The sequence below is a fragment of the Nuphar pumila genome, chromosome 8 (assembly GCF_984573655.1).
Source record: "Nuphar pumila chromosome 8, dmNupPumi1.hap1.1, whole genome shotgun sequence".
In the NCBI taxonomy this organism is placed as follows: Eukaryota; Viridiplantae; Streptophyta; class Magnoliopsida; order Nymphaeales; family Nymphaeaceae; genus Nuphar; species Nuphar pumila.
This window is the reverse complement of record NC_143256.1, coordinates 3,368,318-3,390,455: the sequence shown is the minus strand read 5'-3', so window position 1 is coordinate 3,390,455 and position 22,138 is coordinate 3,368,318. Positions and strand designations below refer to the sequence as shown.

Genomic DNA, 22,138 nt, shown 5'->3' with positions numbered 1-22,138 from the left:
ACGACTACAAGTACTCTAGGATGAAAGGGGTATAGTTCCTCAATAGGAGCCTCAACAAAAGTGTTTCGCAAAGATGTAATGTTTCTCAAACTTTACTTTTGACATTATTTATCTTTTGAAACAGCCAACAGCTTGTGCCAACATTTGACATGCGATTTTCTAGAATCTCATCCGCTATCGTGGTATCTACATGCCTCACATGACTCGATATCGGCCTCGATGAACGAGATACGAGTTTTTCAATATAACCCCCTGCTAAGAAGTTCGCTCAAGCCCTAATTCGGGGCTACCAGAGATATATCGAATAGACGAACAAAACCAGCCAATCACATCCTTCCAAATACTTTGATTTGGGCAGTCTTTGATGCTTTTGCGTAGCTCCCTAAATTCTCAAGTCTACTTTGCAGGACTGCTCACTCAAAAAGTCAGGATCCCTGCTAGGAATCCCTCTCCTTAGACGATGATGTATCATTAAGCTCCCGACTCAACTCTTGTCGCAAGAGGGAGAGTGATAAATACCTCTTGCATCCTCCACAAGGATGCCTTTATAATACATGCAATGAGCGAAAACCTGAGCATCATCTGCAATGGCAAGGCAATAACGAAGCATTTGCAAAAGCAAGAGCCTGGGCGCAAAGCGCGACGTCAAAGTAAAGACATGACAGAAAGTGAAGGGCAAGGTTCGCGAAACTGCGTCCTTGCGCTAACTACGTACTCGTATAAATATATATATGCATATATATTTATTTAATTATCCTTTGTAGTTAATTGAACTCAATTCAATTGCCCAAGTCCTCCGTGCAATCTTCCCCTACCTTGGGGAGTTGCGAGATTGCTGTCGTCTGTGGGTATAAGCGATGGACGGCTCAAGTCACGGGGTGCGAGCGTGATTTGTTGTACGAGCTACAAAAGTGAGACGTCAACGTGCTATCTCAGTCAGAAAGGTAGAGAGGACAGGGGCGTTGCCGTTGTCCTGACGTGAAAGAAGCAGAGGCAGGGGCAGCGTGCCCCTGACGAACCTGCTTTACGTGTAAGAAACAGGGACAGGGGCTGCGAGCCCCCGTTGACCCGCTGTCAACAAGAACAGGGAGGCAGAGTGTTGCACCCCTGCCTGCGGATTGTTCAGAGAGAGGTAGGGGTTTCGCCCCTGCCTGACGAAGGCAAGGAGAGAGGCAGGGGCTTCGCCCTTGCCTGTCGAAAAGTACAGAGGCAGGGAGCTTCGCTCTTGCCTGCCGAAAACTTGCGATGGCAGGGGCGATGCCCCTGCTATAAAGAAGAGGGTGCAGGGAGGGGGCTCAGTCCCTCCCCTTCCCAAACCAAGGGAGGAAAGGGGTCTCGGCCCCTCCTCAGCAAAACAGGGAAGCAAGGAGGGAGCCGATGTTAAATTATATACCTAATCATTCAATGTAATATATATATTTTATATATATAAGGTAATACATATACATATATTAATATATATGTATATGTATCTACTTATTATATATATAAAATATATATTTCTGTTTTGTTTAGCCGTAGGGGTAGATTAGTCTTTTCCTCCATTTTACGCACATTCAATTTATGAATGTGATTGTAATTTATTTTCGTTTTCTTTTTCTTTTATTTTTATTTTCTTTTATGTAAAGTACCAAAAGGTACCTTGGGGGCCCACTAACATAGACGTTGGGCCCTCTCCAACGGTCACATTTGTGACCGTTGGAGGGGCTCCAACGTCTATGAGTGGAGCCCCTCCAAGGCCCCTCTTGTGTTGTTATAAATAGGGGTTTCACCCCTTTGTATTTCTTATGGCTTTGAGGCAAAGCCCAAGTTCTCAATAAATCGATTCCATTGTTTTTATGCCTTTGTGCATTTGTGAGTTATTTGTGGGTTGTGCTTTTTGTGCACAAGTGCTCTAAAGTGTTCTTATTGTGCTTTCGTGGTGGGTTTAATATCAAGAATATTAAGGTCTTGATATTAGTATCTTATTGGAGATACTTTCACAACCGACCTCTTCCCTGGGCAATAAACAAGCAGGGAGGACCTCGACCCCTCCCCTTGTGTAGCTTGAAGGCAGGGAGGGATTGACCCTCCCAGTGAAAAAGAAGAGACAGGGAGGGGTCTCGACCCTCCCTGAAGAAGAGACAGGGAGGAGTCTGCACCCTCCTACTGTTAGGGGGAACCAATCACACACACACACATATATGTGTGTGTGTGTGTGTCGGGGGGGGGGGGGTAGTGGGAAGCTACCCGACTGCCAGATGGTACTAGATTGCTTGGGACAGTCAAATTTCAGTATTTTTTTGAAATTTTGACCTCACAGATGTGTTCAACAGATTGATTTACTAGAAATTGACAGAAATCATTTGATTCTGATGCATGGATAGGTTTTTATAAGGTGCAAAAATCAACACTCTACAATTTTCATAAATTTTGAGGCTTCAAACATGTTTTTTTTCCATACAAAATGCATGATCCAAGTGTCAATTTCTAGTAAATCAATTGTGCTAAGGTCAGAATTTCGAAAAAACACCGAAAAATTTCTTAGTGGGTAGGGTTGGTATGTTTTCTATCTAATTGGTTTCCATTTCTCTATATGTATAGGGTAGTGGGAAGCTACTCGACTGCATCCTTACCAGATGGTACCAGATTGCTTGGGACCGTCAATTTTCGGTATTTTTTGAAATTTTGACCTCACAGATGTGTTCAACTTGATTGATTTACTAGAAATTGACACTTGGATCATTTGATTCCGATGCATGGACATATATACATAGAGAGAGATGGGAGTAAAGTGTTTGACATTATGTCGGAGGAGCATGCATTGCTGATCGCGCGCACGATCAGTGATGCACGTTGATTATGCACATATAAGGCCTTTAGTGGCGGTCTTTACTGCCGCTAAAGATCCTACAGTTATCGCGTAAAATAACTTTGTGATTTTTTTCCCGCTGCTGATCGTGTGCGTGATCAGCGGCGGGGATTCGTCCGCCGCCCCTATCTGATGATAGGGCGTTCGACGATACTCTTCTCTCTCTCTCTCTATATATATATATATATATGAACTGCATAGGTAATATCTGGTTTGGAAATAGTCAATATATATGAAACTCCTAACAAACTGGCCTAAGATTACAACATTAACATGTTTCATGAGTCTTCAAAAAGGTACATTGTTGGGCTGCCTTTTTGCTGTGGCTTTTTATTTTTGTTATGGATGCAACTGTTCTAAAATTATGCTAAGGGTTTGATGTGTAATCTGATGCCAATGAAGCAACACAAGAGGGCAATAAGCCAATAACACACTCCAGTAAGGGCAATACAAATGCACTAAGACAAATAGAATATGAGAGTGAGAGAACACCAACATAAAAAGTATAAATTTCATTAATAATAATGCTCACAAAAAGCATACATAACAATGAGTTTGAAACCCATTTAAATACAAACAAGTGACTAGCAGTTAGAAGTGTCTAACAGCTAGCCACATTACAAATAACAATAAAAACAACAACAAAAAAAAACATAATTCAAAATATGCATATTATATATTTTATACATACAAAAATATATATACGTATATGCATAAATAGTATATACATAAATAGTATATCTATACATACAACAATCTTTAACATGATTTATTCCATATTCTTAAAACATGGAATAGTGCTGCATGTTTTAGTTCAAATGTAGTTGTCCCAAAATTATGTGAACTGGAAGATGTGATGTTTCATTTTATGGTGCTTTGATTTTGTTAAAAATTTAAACCTATAATTGTAATTTCTTGATGTGTGAACCACAATTAGTATCCAAAATTTCCTTTCATTTGCTAATATCTGCCTACAAAGAAGTGATGCATTTCACCTCTTTGCTCATTGTTTTCTTTTCCCAACATATATTCGATCTTGTTATTTCTCATCCTGCTTCATTTTTGTATATCTTCGCTTTATCTTCTATTGAAGACTTGTATTTCAGATAGTCAAACTATTGGAAGTTTTTTATTTTCTATCTCCTTCGGGATATGTATGCTTTTTCTATTACCTATCCAGTTGGCACTCTCTTTGACTCTTATTGTCATAATGTTTTTGCTTGTGTTCATGCAATTCTATGAAACACTTCTTAATATTGCATGTGTTTAAAATGTGAAAGCTTCGTTGTTTCTAACTAGTTCTTGTCTAAGTTCAGGTCTATGGGGCATTGCGTATGTCTGTCAAAATGCTCCTAATGTGGAACTCAAAGATGCTAATTGATGGTGGAGGTGATTCTATTGTCGCAACATCCTTGCTTGAAGCCAGCAATTTGGTGGTTCTTAAGGTATTTACCTATGTGCTCTTCTACTTCTTTTGTGTATCCAATGTCATGAAGTGATCCTGGACACAAAAAATAAGAAAAAATAGTGATCTAACTTAAAACAAATGAAAACCAAATGCATTATGTCAATGCATTTGGCTAAAGACAACAAACAATACATAACCAACAACAAATAAAAAATAAATATTTTTATTAATCAAAATATTCACATAATTTACAAGGCATCCTTAATACGATCACTCATGCACACACACAGACACCTATTTACATCCATCCTGTCTCAACTACACAACAAAAAGAATGAACAATATATTGAGGAAGGCACCCAACGGCTAGTTTGATTAGTCAAACTAGTCTTTAGACTTAGAGCTAATCCCAACAACTAGTTGGTTATTCAAGCTAGCTGTTAATGCAAAACCCAACGACTACTTTGATGCCTTTAGAGCCAATCCCAATGGCTAGTTGGTCATGCAAAAAATGAAAAAAATATATATGAAAAATACAAAAGTAAAATATTTAGTCATTTCAATAATGACCAAAAAAGAAATAAAAAACCTAATCTAACCTAAAGTATACATTAAGTATACAACAACAACAACTACGCCTAAAGTATACATTAAGTATACAACAACAACAACAACAACTACGCCTTCATCCCAAAACCATTGGGGTCAGCGATATGAACCAAAAAAGAAATTCATTTGGGGTCTTCCACATGAATCCTTTTCCTCCAATCATTTCTATCCAATGCCATGTCCTCGGTGAGGTTCAAAGCATTCATATCTTTTCCTATCATCTCCATCCAAGTCTTCCTAGGCCTACCCCGACCTCTTTTAACTAATATATTTTCCCATTTCTCCAACCTTCTAACTGGAGCATCATTAGGCCTTCGCCGAATATGTCCAAACCACCGTAAACGATTCTCTCGCATCTTATTTTCAATGGGTGCAACACCTACCTTCTTACGTATCTCCTCGTTCCGAATCTTATCTTTTATTGTATTTTCACACATCCATCTAAGCATCCGCATCTCAGCTACACTCATTTTTTGAATATGATGTCTCTTGGCAGCCCAACATTCCGAACCATATAGTAAAGCGGGTCTAATAGTCGTCCTATAAAACTTTCCCTTCAACCGCAATGGCATACATTAAGTATGCTTAACTTAAATTCTGAAAAGGCACACATAAAATATACCTAAATCGAAGATTAAGTACACAAAAATTATAGCTTTGGTATACCTCAAATGCAAGGATCAATGAAATAAAAGAAATACAAAAGAAATGCCTATAAGTACACTTTAGTATACTTAGGTATGTACAACGTATACAATGCATATATCTGAATACTCCCCCTCAAACTTATGGTGGATTACCGGATGTTTGAAAATACAAGACAAGGGACAAAGATTGGTCTTCAAATGCCTTCATTGATAATCTTCATGATAAGATCTTCAAGACATCTTAAAAAACTGATACTTTAATCGCCATTAGAACTCCTAACACTTTAATCTTCAAGTCCTCAAGAAACCTTAGCTCAATTTATAACTTCTCTTAGAGCTTGTGAAAAAAGAACACGAGACCACAATAACAAAAGAACCATCAGAACAATATATATGTAAATAAATAACTTTTTAAAAACAAAACAAGTTTCAAAGAAAAACACAAATAAAATTAAGTAGTTAGAATACTATTAGACTAATGTATGGAGAGATGTTGGTCAAGCACACCATAAAACACAAAAGTACAATATATAGAAAATATCAGAAACAATTTAAATCACAAACATTTAAGCAATCATGAGAAAAACTAATTAAAAATACTTTAAAATAAATTAAAATAATACAATAAACATTCAAACAAGGGACAATAGTCATTAACATAGAAATGAGGAAAGTAAATATTTTTTTTTTAAAATTCCCAATAATTTAAACAACCATAACTGCAATTTTTTTAAGAAATATCAATGTATCTCCAACCCCTGTTTGGATCACTTTTTAAATTTCTCCTTGCCATTTATACTTGTTTTAAGTAGCAAGTTTTGGTGTTTGATCTTTTACTTTTATTTTTTGTTAATGATATTTTATAAATTTCACCTTTTTTTCGAAAACAGGGGGCGGCCTACTTTTTTTTATTACAAGTTCTTATTTTCTTCCATTCCTTCATCCCCATCACTTCTCCACCATCGTCACCATTACCACCACCACCATCCATCACCATTGCCATGGCCACCATTACCATGGCCACCATTACCACCACCACCACCATTACTGTCATCACCACCACTACCATTACTTTCATCACCATTGCCACCACCGCCATTTCCAGCATCACCGCTACCACCACCACCACCACCATTGCCATCATCACCATTACCACCACCACCACCATGTACCGTCATCGTCATCACCACTACTCACTAATCTTCTTTTTTTCATTATAATTTAAACAGTTAGTGATCCAAACATTTACTTAATTAAAAATAAAGGTAAGATTCTTTATAAAATGTGCTTAAATTTATATATGTAAAAAATAAATAAAAATGGATCCAAATAGGGCTCAAGAAAACATAGAAAATACTAAAAATAAAAAGATCGAGCCACTAAAGACCAAAAACAATCACATATCAATATTAGATATAAAGTATCAAGAAAGGAGGACATTCATATAGATAACAATCAAATCTTCATAGGAGAAACATCATTGCACAAAATTTCAAACAAAAATCTAATATCTTTATAGAGCAACCAATGCAGGAATAAACCATGCCCAAGGAACAAAAACAATATTCAAAGAGATGAAGTGTCAATAATTCTAGACATCTGTAATAACTAGCAAATATTTAATGATCTAAATATTAGATACAAGGTTCCAAGATCTATAAAATTCTACAAAAGCTCAAGAGAGCTCACAACACAAGGAGAATTAACTTTGAATTAGAAAATGCATATGCCAACACATGCAAGATGAAGAAATAAATGGAACCTTTTCTATAATAGGTGACACTAGCAAATCTTATAAGTGCAACAAAAAGGATTTTAATGCCCATAGAGAAATTTTGAAATCTCTACACATTGAAAAACAAATATCAATAAGAAAAATTTCAAAAAGAGAAAGTTAGGCATTTATTCGGTTATCATAGGTAATCACTCACAAGCCTCCAGCTTACCAACCTCAAAACCAGTCTACCAAATATATGCATATATGTTTAGCATGTGAGACATGCACAAGCATGGTACTTAAATCCTCATGAGAGGCAACGCATGATATAAAAACATGTATCCTAAATTCCATAAAGAGGAGCAACAAAACCTTGTAAACACTTATGATGTCAACACAAACAACTTATGCATGAAAATATTCTCATGCATCCACAATACGTAAACAAATAACTCATTGACATGTATGAGATATGCTTGCAAAGAAACAACAAGATTTTATATATCCTTAACTCAAGTCAATAAGACTCATTAAAAGCAACCATTCAAAAACCATGAATCTCATGAGAAATCAATGATTCATGCTCAAGAAGAAGTAATCAATCACAAACTTCTGAAAAGAAGTTTGCAACATGCACATGAGGAATCATACATGATTTATAGAAGCATGTTTTATCACATAAAAAATATTATTGATATTCACAAGGTACTCTCATAGCCATAAATACGATAAGGAATATGTATTCAATGATACTAAACCATACAACATAATAAGAGACATCAAAAACAAAAATCAAATCAACACCGATATATGTCAAGTCCAAGAAAATAAATTTTGAAATCCACGAGGATACATTTAAATTTTTTAAAATCGTAACAAAAAAATTAGCATAAGCTCACCAAAGAGACATGATACGAAGGAGACTTCAAAAAATGAGGATTTCAAAAACTACAAACAATTTATATTATTATTTTTAATCATAAATAAATGCTTTCTCATACACAATGCATGAGAATAGCAAAAGAAAATACATATCTGATCAAGATTTTTTTTGAATTCAAGCCACCCTTCGATTAATGCTTTCTCAAGAAACACCTTCTCGAACAAATGATCCCGAGTCCACCAAAATCCAAACAACAAAGAGATCATACTTTGGCTCTGATAACATGTCATGAAATGGCATAAAATTCGAGACACAGAGAAAATATAAAAGATAGTAATCTCACTTAAAACAAATGTCCAAATGCATTATCCCAACAAACACTACATATCCAAGAATAAGAAATAAAAAATAATTTTTATTAATCAAAGTATTCACATAATTTACAAAGCATCATCACTACAACCACTCATTCACACACACACCTATTTACATTCATCCTCTCTCAGCTATACAACAAAAAGAATGAGCAATATATAGAGTAAGACATCTAATGGTTAGTTTGACTAGTCAAAATGGCTTTTAGAGCTAGTCCAAATGACTAGTTTGACTATTCAAGCAAGCCGCTAAAGCAAAACCCAACCACTAGGCCGTTAGAGCAAATCCCAAAGGCTAGTTGGTCATTTAAAAAAGGACCAAAAATAAAAAAAATTACAAAAATAAAATATTTGGTCATTTCAATAATGACCATAAAAGGAAATAAAAAGACCTAATCTAACCTAAAGTATACATGAAGTATACTTAACCTAAATCCTAAAAAAGTACACAAAATATACCTAAATTAAAGATTAAATACACAAAACATTATACCTTTCGTATACCTTGAACACAAAGATAAATAAAATAAAAGAAATACAAAAGAAATACCTATGAGTACACTTTAGTATACTTAGGTAACAATGAACATATCTTAAAATTCCAATCCATCTATGCTACTCATCCTTTTTTTGGTGTTGATCTAGGAATCTTCCATCATACATTCAAACTCAAATCTGGGAGTGCATGGGCAAGGATTACTTAATTTGTCAGGACCAGGAGATATAATTGAGGCTCAACGCCTGATTCTTTCACTATTTTACTGCATCCATGTAAGAAATTGCAATCACCCCTTCTCTCTCTCTCTATATATATATAAGTTGTAACCAAAGGAAGATCCAAAATCTACAACCGATGATAATTGATGGTGTTCCTTCTCTAATGATTGAGTTCTTCATCGATCAGACTTTACATATTGAATTTTTATCATTCATTTAGTGAACACATGTTTTCAATTATGAATTTTCGATGTTTAGATGCATTTTTGAAAGCGCTAAAAATCAACTGCCCACTATACTTTGTATTGTGAAGTTTTAAATGCATTGTGAGCCATTGATTTTTCATTTATTGAAAAACATGTCTATATGTCATAAAGTCTTCGTGTAAAACATATTTCTTACTAAATAAATTATATAGAACAAACATGAGGTCCGATTGATGAGATGCTCAAGCATTGGAGAAGGGGAGCTGTCCATTCGTCGTCGGTTGTAGATTTTGGACCTTCCTTTGGTTGGACGACCTCCCTTCCATCTCTCTCTCTCTCTCTCTATATATATATATATATATATATATATATATATATATATATATATATATGAGCCTCTCTATATGTTTCCACAAATATATTTATTGTTGAATACATGAATACATATATTTGTATATATTCCTTGTACATTTTCTTTGGCTTTTGGGGTTCTATGTTTAAGCTTGTGTATTGAGTTTTTGGCTTTTTGATGTATGATAGAACACTAATTATGTATAGCCGGTCCATATGTTTCTTAGCACGTTAGATGTAGTTCCATAGCATCAAGAAAATGCCATCTGTGCTTCCAGAGTTTTTCTGCATGGGTCATATCTTGTGGCATCTTATTGATGGGATTTTTGCTAGCAGGCTATGTCATAGAGATACTGCCTCTTTTATTTTGGAACCATATCTCACTACATGCTAGTTTTCTTATTGAGATTAAGGAAAAATTTGTTAAAGATTTGAAATTTACAGTCGTACAAGAAAGATCATGGTGACAACAGGTTATCAGTTTTGAGGCTTCAGTAGATCCAGTTAATGAGGATGTAAGGTCCCATCTAGGACAAATCAAATTTTGGCCGCTTATTAGCAGCACAAAATACAACATCAAACTGATTAGCATGATGAATATAAAAAGAACCTCACAAGAGTGCTCCCTGAATATTGTTTCTTTCCTCCCTAACAGTTCCAACCACAAAGAAGCTAGCACATTCACATTAGCTTCCAACTCTTGCGTGTTCTAATTTTGGCCGAGTTCAACAGTAAATTTCAAAAGCATGGGGCTTCCTTCATGTCCTAATTAAATTAGGCTGGACCAATGCCTTTAACTTTTGAGAAAAAATCACAATACCATAACAAGAATTCTGTAGTTTCCTCCTATTTGCAACAAGCAACATGTAACGATCCCAACTGACTCTCGTAAAAATAGTGGATTTTTTTTAAACATTTGTGGAAACAAACACAAAGATTCGGGGCCTCACAAATTTAATATACCAGACCACAAACTAAACTGTGCATTGAAAAAAAAGAATAATCATCAACTTTATTAAATCAATAAATAATGTCAAATAAACTAAGATAGTAAAACCGTCTATATCATGAATGAGCCACTCTATCAGAGAACCAGAAACCAGTCATACAAGGCTCGTAGTCTCCAGCCAGCAAGTCAAGACATCACTAAGCATTAGGATCTGTAAAAGTTTTATGAAAACGGGTAAGAGCCAAAGTTCTTTGTATGAATTCCTCTAAAAATCTAAACATTTAAGAAAATAATATAAACCAAATTTATGCATAAATTTTAGAGGAATATTATAATTAACAACTTATCACAATCAACTTACCATTCAAACATTTAAACAAGTATCATGCAATAACAAATATCTTGCAAAACAAAATATGCATGAACTAATGTTAAACAGTAAAAATGCACGATTCAATGCATATGCATGAATAACTTATTAAGTTATTTATCAGAATTGCTTTTGCTTGTATAACCCTATTAAATGCACACAAATTTAGTTTTCACTTTTCTTTATACCCGCAGATACTTAAAACAAACACAAATTCTCGAAGTCCGAGTTAGGTTTTCAGTCGTAGCTTAACATACAATTTCTATTTTATTACTGGGTTCTACATTTGTTCCTCGATCGATATCAAGAATCAACACCATCAATCAGAACATTAAAAATCAACATCTAATGCTGGGACATCAGGGAAATCAACATCCACTGACACCACTTTCTTGGTATACCAATAACTACAGCTGAGTCAACAATACCACTCCTAGGCAAAATGGCTGAAAGCTCACTAAAACCGTGGTCAGGATGTGAACTTCTACGTCGAGTTCTGTGATGCAATAATTTTTTTTGTCACTTCTTATATTTTATTTTTTCCATCCAAAATATTGCATAACCTTAATCCATGCTATTCTTCTTCATTCGAGTTAAGAGAAGAATCTGTACCTTTTTCGAAGCTTGAAAAGCGATCGGAGAAACTTTGAATATTCGAAGAGGAAGAAGGCTTCTTCCTTTTTCTTCTTCACTTTTCCTTCTCTTTCTTCTTTTCCTTTTTTTTTTTGAATCTTTATATAATGGGCAGCTAAGGGGGTGACGCCCCCCCACCTTTTCTAGCTTCTTCTAAAGGTGGCTCGAGAGAGGACTTCCAATATGGGAGTTCTTCTCCACCCTTCTTTCCAATTTTTTTAACACTTTTTTTATTGACTTTTCTACTTCTTTCCTTTTCTCTTTTTTTTTGTTAACTTTTGTTTTTCTTTTTTTAACAACTCTACTCTTTTTAAGGTTACTAATGGGCTCTTCTAGAGAACCTAAATAGTTAGATACTTCTGAAATTCAGATTTTATTTGTTTTTATAATAAAATAATTAATTAATAATTATTTATTACCCAAAAATTTTTAGAGGGTACCTTATACCTCTGGGAGTCTTTTTAACATTAAATATCTTCAATTTAAACCTTTATTCTAATTTTAAAACTTTAATTCCATTGGATCTGGATCCGGATCTAAGATCCAAATCCAAATCCAAATCCAAAAATCCATTTGGATTTTAAGCTGGATCGAATTCCACTTAATATGGGTCTTGGACTGAGTCAAGATCCATATTAATTTGGATCATATTATTTGGATACAGTCTGATCCAAATTCAGACCTGGATGGGCCTTTTTTGAAAAGTTGCAATTTTTGGGCCAACCGTACCTCGAATTGGGAAAAGTAAATTACCGTTGAGCTTAGAATTTTGAGACGCATCAAATAGTATATATTTCAAATTTTGCCTCTGAATTTCTTTCGAATTTAACCTGAATTTCACTCGAATTTAAAGGTTTAAAATAAAACTTTTTATCACCCTTTAATTGGCTCGTTTTAGGTCTTGTTGATGAGACCTGAGCCAAGCCTAGACTCAATTATCACATTTCTATTATCGAAGGTTTATCGATTTTTCCTCAACACTTAGACAAATTTTCAAAAGTTCTAAATTTGACCAAGTATAAAGATGCACAATATTACACATTTTGTTAATGACCTTTGTAAAAATGATTTCACTTTGTAATGATTGTATTCTTGGAAAAATGAGAAGCTTGCATTTTGAACAAAGATCTATGTTAACAACCAAACTGTTTGAACTTGTGCATTCGGATGTATCGGGACAAACACCCGTTATATCTAAAGGAGGATTGACATATTATGTCATTTTTTTATGACTACTTTAGATATTGTTGGATATATTTTCTTAAACTTAAACATGAGGTATTTGCATCCTTCAAGACCTATCATATAATGATTAAAAATCAATTTAATGGTAATTTAAAAATTCTTAGAACTGACTCCAGAGGTGAATATCTTTCAAATAAATTTAAGAACTCTCTTGAAATTAATGAATTTGTTCATAAAAAATCTTGTACCAAAACACCTCAACAAAATGGTTTAACCGAAAGAAAATATAGACACATAATTGAAACTACTAGAACTATGCTTATTTCTCAAAATATTCCTAAAAGATTTTGGGTCGAGGCGGCTTTTGCATCCGTTTATCTTATAAATCATCTTCTCTAAAAAAATTTAAATAAGATCTTACCTTTTGAAATTCTATACAAAAAAGAACCCGACTACAATAGGTTAAGAGCTATGTCACGTGGGTGCGGAGCAATTTCAAAATTTTTGGACATGGGGATACGACTATATATATACATATATATATATATATATATATATAAAAGACTCGGTCAAAGTTGTGCCTATTAGGGGACACAGTGTTAGAAAATAATATATACGTATATATTTGTAATCTTTTTTCTTTTTCTTTATTTTTTACTTCTTACTTTATTTTTTTGTTTCTTTTTACTTTGTATTTTCTGTCAGTCAATGACAGACTCTGCAGTTGCACAGTCTGCTAATGACAAACTCTGCAGCTGCACAGTCTGCTAAAGCATTAGAGACGTTAGTCTGCTAAAGACAGACTGTGCAGGCTAAAGAATTAGAGACATGGCTATATATATATTTAAAAAAAATGATATAAAATGATCATTTTTTTTTAGTTTTTATACGTCTTTTGCCTTAAAAATGGATAAAAATAGACTCAATCAAAGTTGATCGAGTCCAAAATGTGGACAGACTCGGCTTCGGTGCTTTGATCGAGTCCGACACTTGGTTGACCGTGTTTGCCCCGTGTTCGAAGCTGCACCTGTGTCGGGGCATGTCGACGCGGGTGCATCGACCTTATAGACGAGTCCGTGTGACTTAGGTTAAGAGTTTTTGGATGCAAATGTTTTCTTCTTACCGAAAAAAATAATAAACTTTTACCAAAAGCTATTTCTTGTGTATTCCTTGGATATTTCGAAATACAAAAAGGTTTTAGATGCTATGACATTAAAAATGATAAATTATATGTTTCTAGAAATGTAACCTTTTTAGAAAATGTTAGTGGTTTTAAGGAGTGTGAACCTTATGGAGATAATATGGATTATTCCTTTTTGTTTGAATTGTTATCTAGAAATGATGATATTTCTAGTGATGATGAAATGCTATATAAAAATGATGATACTCATAGTGATAATGAAAATATAGAAGAGAGTAACAACTCTCATTATCAATATCTTGAACAACGGTAACATCTATTGAACTTATTACCTATACACATAGAGATAGGGATTCTTTTATGAGTGTGATTGAGAAATCTAGTCAAATGAATGAGCCTATCTCCACAAATAACCTAAATACTCGTAGGTCCGAAAGAACTAGAAGAAATCCTACTAGATTTATATCCTATGAATCATTTTCAACCAAACATAAAGCTTGTCTTAGTGCCATTCATTCATATGTGGAACATAAAAACTATGAAGAAGCACAAAAAATTGTAAAGTGAAGAGAAGCAATAAATAATGAACTTAGACCTATGAAAAAGGCTAAAACTTGGGAAATTCTAGATCTACCTAGTGAAAAGAAGTCAATAGGATGTAGGTGGGTTTTTAAGGTAAAGACCAAAAGTGTTGAATCCCTTGAAAGTTATAAAGCCCGTCTACTTGTAAAGGGGTATAGTCTAGAATACAGAATAGACTACGATGAGACTTTTGCTCCTGTTGCACGTATGGTCTGAAAAGACGTAGCCATTCACATCTGGGTCTGGACCCTGAGATCCAAACCCAATTCGTTTTATCTATTTTAACACATGCTCATTAATGGTATGTTGTAATTTTAATATTGTCTGTAATGGGTATTTTTGTACCCTAATTTCTGTATATGAATTTACTTAATGAAAATCAAGCATAGCCGACCCTATTGGGGTTTCTCCTGCAGCCTTCAGAGCTTCTCTCTCCTGTCGTTCTTTTCTGATATGGTATCAGAGCGGTGATCCTCTCCAAGGTCTCAGTCCAAGGTATTTCTTCTTATCTTGCTCCTCCTTTTCCAGCCAACATATTCCTTTCTTTTCTGCATATTCCTATTCTCTTTCTTTCTGCCTATTTTCTTTTCCTATTTCTAAAATCTGAATCTGCATATTCCATCCAACGTAGTCTTCTAAAATCTAATGGCTATTGTCTGAATCCTATCCTTTCCTATTCTCCTTCTTTGTGCAAGTTTCTGCATATTTTTTTATTTCCTATTTCTTACTCGTTTTTCTCTTTGACGTGTTTTCATTTTCTTTTCATATCACGTCTATATTGTTTTTTATTTTTTTTCCAGAAAGACAAGGCCAGATCTGAGTAAAACATCAGATCTTTTTTCCTTTCGGGTTTCCTTTCTTTTATTCCTATTTGTTTTTCTTTCCTATTTGTTTTTCTTTTTTTGAAAAGAAGCGCATGAAGTACATCTAGATGGACTGCCACTATGTTAGAGAAAAATATCTCAAGAAAGTCATAGATTTGCCTTATGTAACATCAATGTAACGACCCCAACTCATAACTCTTGAAAATGCATATTTTTTTAAACCATTGCGGAAATCATCCATACCATAGCAAATCAAAATTTTATTAATTAAGTAAGAAATGTCTCGAGACAATTGCATAAGCAAATCAGAGTGCATAGACATTTAAATGTAAAGAAGTAAAGAAAAGCAGAGCCACATTGTCCATCTGTAAAGCTTTCTAGTAAATGTGTAACACTTGTAGCTCTCCCAGAAGCGAGTCATTTCACTGATCCCCTGAGGCTGCGAAAAACACCAAAAGTAGAGTGCCAAAATCCAAGGAATTCTGTGCACGAATATTTCTAATGAATCAAACAAATAAAAAGAATACAAATAAGATTCATACAATATTTTAAAGGGATGCGATTATGACAAATTTATAACTTAATTAACTATTCATGCAATATGACACAATTATTAAGCATAAGAGACAATTTAATAAACAACAAGGATCACAATTTAAGCAATAAAGACATGTTATATGCATTAGGGAACATACATCATGCATTTACCAATATATCAAAATTAAAAGAATAAGTAAATATGCATGATTTAATGCATATCAGGAATATGCATGATTTCAGTACAATGTATGAATAAATTATTATCTTTTATCAGAGTTTTCTTTTCATATGCATGTCCCTATTAAATGATACAATTTAAGTTCTTTTTTTTAATTACCGTTGCCTGCAGATACACCAAACAAGTAAAATTTTCTGAGGTCAAGTAGGGTTCTTAAGTTAACTTAGCATACAAGTTGTATTTTATTATTGAGTTCCAAACTTAGCCCTCGACCGAATCACCTTCGAAACATTAGACCTCTACATCTAATGTCGGGACACTAAGGACCTCCACATCCAATAGTGCTACTTTCTTGGTATACCCAAACAACAATTGTGTCTACGTACCACCCCCAGGTAAAGTGACAGACTCTTCCTAAAACTGTTGTCAGGAAAAAGAACCTCAATATCGGGTTTAGGAGTAATCAATAATGCACACAGAATTTTTGTATCCTCGTGGTCCTCCAAAATCGAAACTCTAAGATTCTTATTCTAACGTTGGGAGATCTTAGAACATATATTACATTGTTCTTTATTTTCTTTATCTTGTTATTAAAGGCCAATTATTTATTTTGCAATTTAGCATGCAAAAGCAAATGTATAAACTCGCATATTCCCTCGCGAGAACCATCACAGGACTAACGCCTGCGGAAAAACATAGAACAATGCAATACAGTGCGACAACATTAATATGATTTTTGCGATGCATTATAAACAAGTAAAGAAGGAGCAAACCAAAGCTCATGACTCACCAGACCTACGATGATTCATTTAGATCATCGATGCATCATATGCAAAAACCATAGCGACATGTCATATATGCAATAGAGTCACGTGCTCTCCGATGCACATTCACTTATGCTTATTTAACAATGAGCAAGGACTACAACAATCACATGCACATGTCCACACTATTCATGTGCATGTATTCATGTACTCATGCCACATATGCTTTTTATTCAATACCCATATTCATATCCAAACATGAATCCTTTTAATGCATGTGTGCATGTCAAATGCAGGCTTTGACTCATGAATCCACCTTACTTGAAACATATGAATATGCATGCCATTATGTACGTGCAAAATCTGTCTATCTCACATATGCATATGCACAAGAAAACCACAACCACCTTGCATTAACACTTTAATTAAGCATGAGGTACTAAGCTGCAAGCATCCAAAACTTTTATTCTTCTACATGCATACAACCATGTTTAATGCACATAATGAAATTTACATGCAAACTTAACATGCCATTTTCAGATTTAATGTAACATTTCATATGGGCATCAATAACATTCACAAGATACCCACCTGTACATGACAACCATATATATTTTTTTTACACCTATGACCCAGCTGACACGGTCGGCTGAGTCTGGCACACAACCAAACCCACCCAGCCGACTTAGTCGGTTAGGGATGACTGCTCATGGCTCAGCCGACTGCAGGTCGGCTGTGGCCCAAACAGTTAAAAGAAAACTGTTCTTTTTTTAAATGTTCACACCCAGCTGACCTAGTCGGCTGAGTCTAGTTTGGACAGACCCTGGCCGGGCCTCCAGGCCTGTCCCAGTCCTGCCCAAGGGCTGGACTGGGCCTGGCAGGTCCGAGACAGCCCCAGCTAGCCGAGCCAGCCCATGCACTTCCTATATATACATATTCAATTTGACATGCCGACTTCAGCCTTATAAATCTATTTCACACGCATGGCCACACTCAACATGCTTGTAGATGGATTTTTTTAAGTATAAATACCTTGATCAAGTGCACTCAGGTCCATAACACACAACATGGTCATACAATACATATCTTTTAGTACCACAACAGCAAACATGCATGCCACAATTTTCATTTTTTGTGAGCACATATGAAAAATAACTTAAACATATGTATGCACATCTCGATTTTACAATCAGCTCTTACATTACCCCTCTACACAACCCATTGTCATGAAATATACCTTTAAAGTTTAAACATACCGTCATATCATGGTAAAAATTATGTTTTAATATAAAAATACATCCACATATATTTTATTCCACAATAACCTTCAAAAAGAGGAAAATACATTGATTTGAACCATGGATTTTAGAGTAAATAATCAAGATTACTCTTTCTCATGAATTTTCATCGAAAATAGTGCATGGAATACCGATCCATGCTCTTTTTCTCTTTCAAAACAAAAGAGGAACCCGTACCTTTACGTGAATTGAGAAAAAAAACAAAATCAATGGTGAAAAACACGGATAATAGAAGAAGGAAACCCTCTTCTTCTTCCTCACCTTTTCCCTCTTTCTCTCTTTTTCCCCTTTTTCTTTCTCTTTCTTTCTTTTTTTCTCTTTTTTTTTTGATCTATTTATAGAGCTCTAGATGGACTGGAGAAGAGAGTGCAGCCTCAGCTGAAACTCTCTTATCTCTCACCCACTTTCTCGAATTTTTCGAAACTCTTCAAGTGTTGACTTTTAAAAGTTAAGTGTTTTGAAAAGTCTTTCTTAAAGCTTCTAAGGCATGAACAAGAGCTCTATAAAGAGTCCTAAACTCTCTAAAAATAAATCTCAGAATTAATTAAAAATAATTAATTATTTATTTTTTATTAATAAATAAATACCTATAAGCTTTCAAAAATGATATTATTGAACTGAAACACTTCTAAAGTGATTTTATATGGGTTTAAGGGCTCTACTTAGAGTCCTAAACAATTGTCAAATTAAATTTTTGAAATTACATTAAGTTCATTAATTAATTAATTATTTAATGTTAAATATTAAATAAATTTCCAGAAGCTTCCAAAAATTACCAAATTAACCTTAACATTGATAAACCCTAATTTAAAGGTTTCTAATGAATTTAAAGTTGGAAAAATCATTGGGCATGAATTTGGATTTAGATCCGAATCCAAGATCCGAATCCATCTCAAAAATCCAAATGGGTCTTGAGCTGTAATATGGGTCTTGGATAGAGTCCAAATCCATATTATTTTGGATCCGATCCATCCTATCCAGTCCGATCCAAATCCGGATCCGAACCGACAAGCTGCTCAATTTTTGAAAAAATGCAATTTTCGAGCCAACCGCATCTCGTATCAAGGAAAATAAAATATCAGTACCCTCAGAATTTCAAGACGCATCCATCGATATATAACTCGAATTTCACTTTCGAAATTTGTCCGAAAATAACCCAAATTTTGCTCGAATTTAAAGTTCAAAAATATTTTTTTTTCTCACATTTAGATTGGATCGTTTAGGCCTTCACAATGAGACCTGGGCCAAGCCCAGATTCCAAAGCGTCGGCCAAAAATTGAGAACCAAACGATTTTCCTTCTATACTTAGCCAAATTTTCGCAAAATCTCAAATTTAACTAATTGTGAAAATGCGCGATATTACAATAAGAGTATCAACCGGTTGACTTTTTCACTAAGGCGCTCTGTTCTCCTAGATTCAATTTCCTTCTTGGCAAACTTTCGGTCATTGCACCGTAAGTTTGAAGGGGGTGTTAAAATTATGTAGACTTTATGTAAATACATATATATTTAACTATGTATATTTATATATGTATATATATACTTTTCATATATTTATATATATATATAGTTAAATATATATGTATATAGGTTATATTTGTTTTTTCTTTTTATTTATTCTCTCTTTTTCTTTTCCTTGTATTTTTCTTTTTCTTTTTTTTTGTTTTGGTCAAAATAGGACTTTGACCAAAAGGTTGACCAGCCGTTGGACTAGCCCCAACAGCTCTATTTAGAGCCGTTGGAGCTAGCCCAATGACTAGACAACCCTCCTCTCATGTATAAATAGAGGGGACTATTCCCTTTGTAATGAAATGCTTTTGCTAAGCATTTCTTCTTCAATTAACACTATATTTTTTATGCCTTTGTGCATTTGAGATCATTTGTGAATGTTATTTTGTGCCTTTGTGCACATATTTTCCATCGTGATTGTTGTGGGTTAATCAAGTCATTTTTCGGACATGATTATTTTTCAAGTTTGAAGATATTTTCATAGTTGCCACCAAGAAGCTTTCACACGAACACCCGGACCTCCAATACGAACACGATCTTGAATCCACATGCTCCAAGTGCCCAAGGCTCTGATACCATGTGATGAAACAAGAAAAAATACAAGAGGAGGCCACTAAGGGCTACAAAAGAGCACAAATACAAAAGGGGTCACTTATGGGCCAAATACAGTCCCACAAAGGAGATACACAACTATAAAATCACAAGAGAGCAACAATGTAAAAATCTAATATGTATTACTTCACAAAATTCTTAAGAAAACATCTGTTTTACAATGTGGAAATCCCCTATATATAGATCCAAAAGAGAGCAAAAGGGACCAGTCCAATTAGTCGTTGAACTAGCAAAGGTTATAAATATGACCATTGGGACTAGCCTGACGACTAGTTGGGCTGTCCCAACAGTCACATAATATAAAAAATAAAAAGCAGAAAAGAAGAACAAAATTACAGAAACAACCCCTACTAGGCTGACCCTATTACAAATAAAAAATACCAAAATACCCCTAATGGGTATTTTATATTATATGCAACACACACACACACACACACACATATATATATATATATATATATATATATATATATATATATATATATATATATATATATATATATATATGCCCATACACAATATACATCAACAACCAACACAATCACAATGATGATGATTACACGCCTTGTGAACTACAGTGACTCAAGGAATATTGAGTGGACAACTATGTCACCTGGGTACAGGTACGAGTACAGGTGCAGAGGGTATGACAGCAGCAACAACAACAACAACAACTACGCCTTCATCCCAAAACAATTGGGGTCGGCGATATGAACCAAAAAAGAAAATCATTCTGGGTCTTCCACATGAATCCTTCTCCTCCAATCATTTCTATCCAATGCCATGTCCTCGGTGAGGTTCAAAGCATTCATATCCTTTCCTATCACCTCCATCCATGTCTTCCTAGGCCTACCCCGACCTCTTTTAACTAATATATTTTTCCATTTCTCCATCCTTCTCACTGGAGCATCATTAGGCCTTCGCCGAATATGTCCAAACCACCTTAAACGATTCTCTCTCATCTTATTTTCAATGGGTGCAACGCCTACCTTCTTACGTATCTCCTCATTCCGAATCTTATCTTTTATTGTATTTCCACACATCCATCTAAGCATACACATCTCAGCTACACTCATTTTTTGAATATGATGTCTCTTGGCAGCCCAACATTCCGTACCATATAGTAAAGTGGGCTTAATAGTCGTCCTATAAAACTTTCCCTTCAACCGCAATGGCATTCTACGATCGCACAACACTCCAGTTGCACTTTTCCATTTCATCCACCCAACCTTTATCGTATGATTTATATCTCCATCAATTTCTCCATACTTTTGAATGATAGATCCCAAATATTTGAAACAATCATCCACCGGTATTTCTTGCTCACCAAGCTTCACTACACTCCCATCACTACTTCGTTGCTTACTAAACCGACATTCCATGTATTCTGTCTTACTCTTACTTAACTTAAAACCTCTTGCTTCCAATGTTTGTCTCCATAATTCTAACTTAGCATTAACCCCAACTCTAGACTCATCAATCAAAACAATATCATCAGCAAACAACATACACCATGACGCATTTTCTTGAATTGATCTCGTAAGCTCATCCATCACTATAGAAAATAGGAAAGGTCTTAAAGCAGATCCTTGATGTAACCCAACCGTTATAGGAAAATTGGTTGTCACCCCTCCACAAGTGCGGACATTGGTTGCTACTCCTTCATACATATCCTTAATTATACTAATGTACTTGAGAGAAACACCTTTCTTCATCATTGTCCACCAGAGAACGTTCCTAGGTACTCTATCGTATGCCTTCTCCAAATCAATAAAAACCATATGCAAATC

The 22,138-nt window shown here is 34.7% G+C and overlaps 1 protein-coding gene across 1 annotated transcript in view; it reads left to right on the top strand.

Moving 5' to 3' along the window:
- LOC149829453 (uncharacterized) overlaps positions 1–22,138 on the top strand; it is a 133,246-nt gene that overhangs the window by 29,469 nt on the left and 81,639 nt on the right. Inside the window, exons 5-6 of the mRNA XM_090015951.1 lie at positions 4,168–4,296; positions 9,135–9,260. Coding sequence (XP_089872077.1) covers positions 4,168–4,296; positions 9,135–9,260 — 255 coding nt within the window. The remainder of the gene's footprint in view (positions 1–4,167; positions 4,297–9,134; positions 9,261–22,138) is intronic.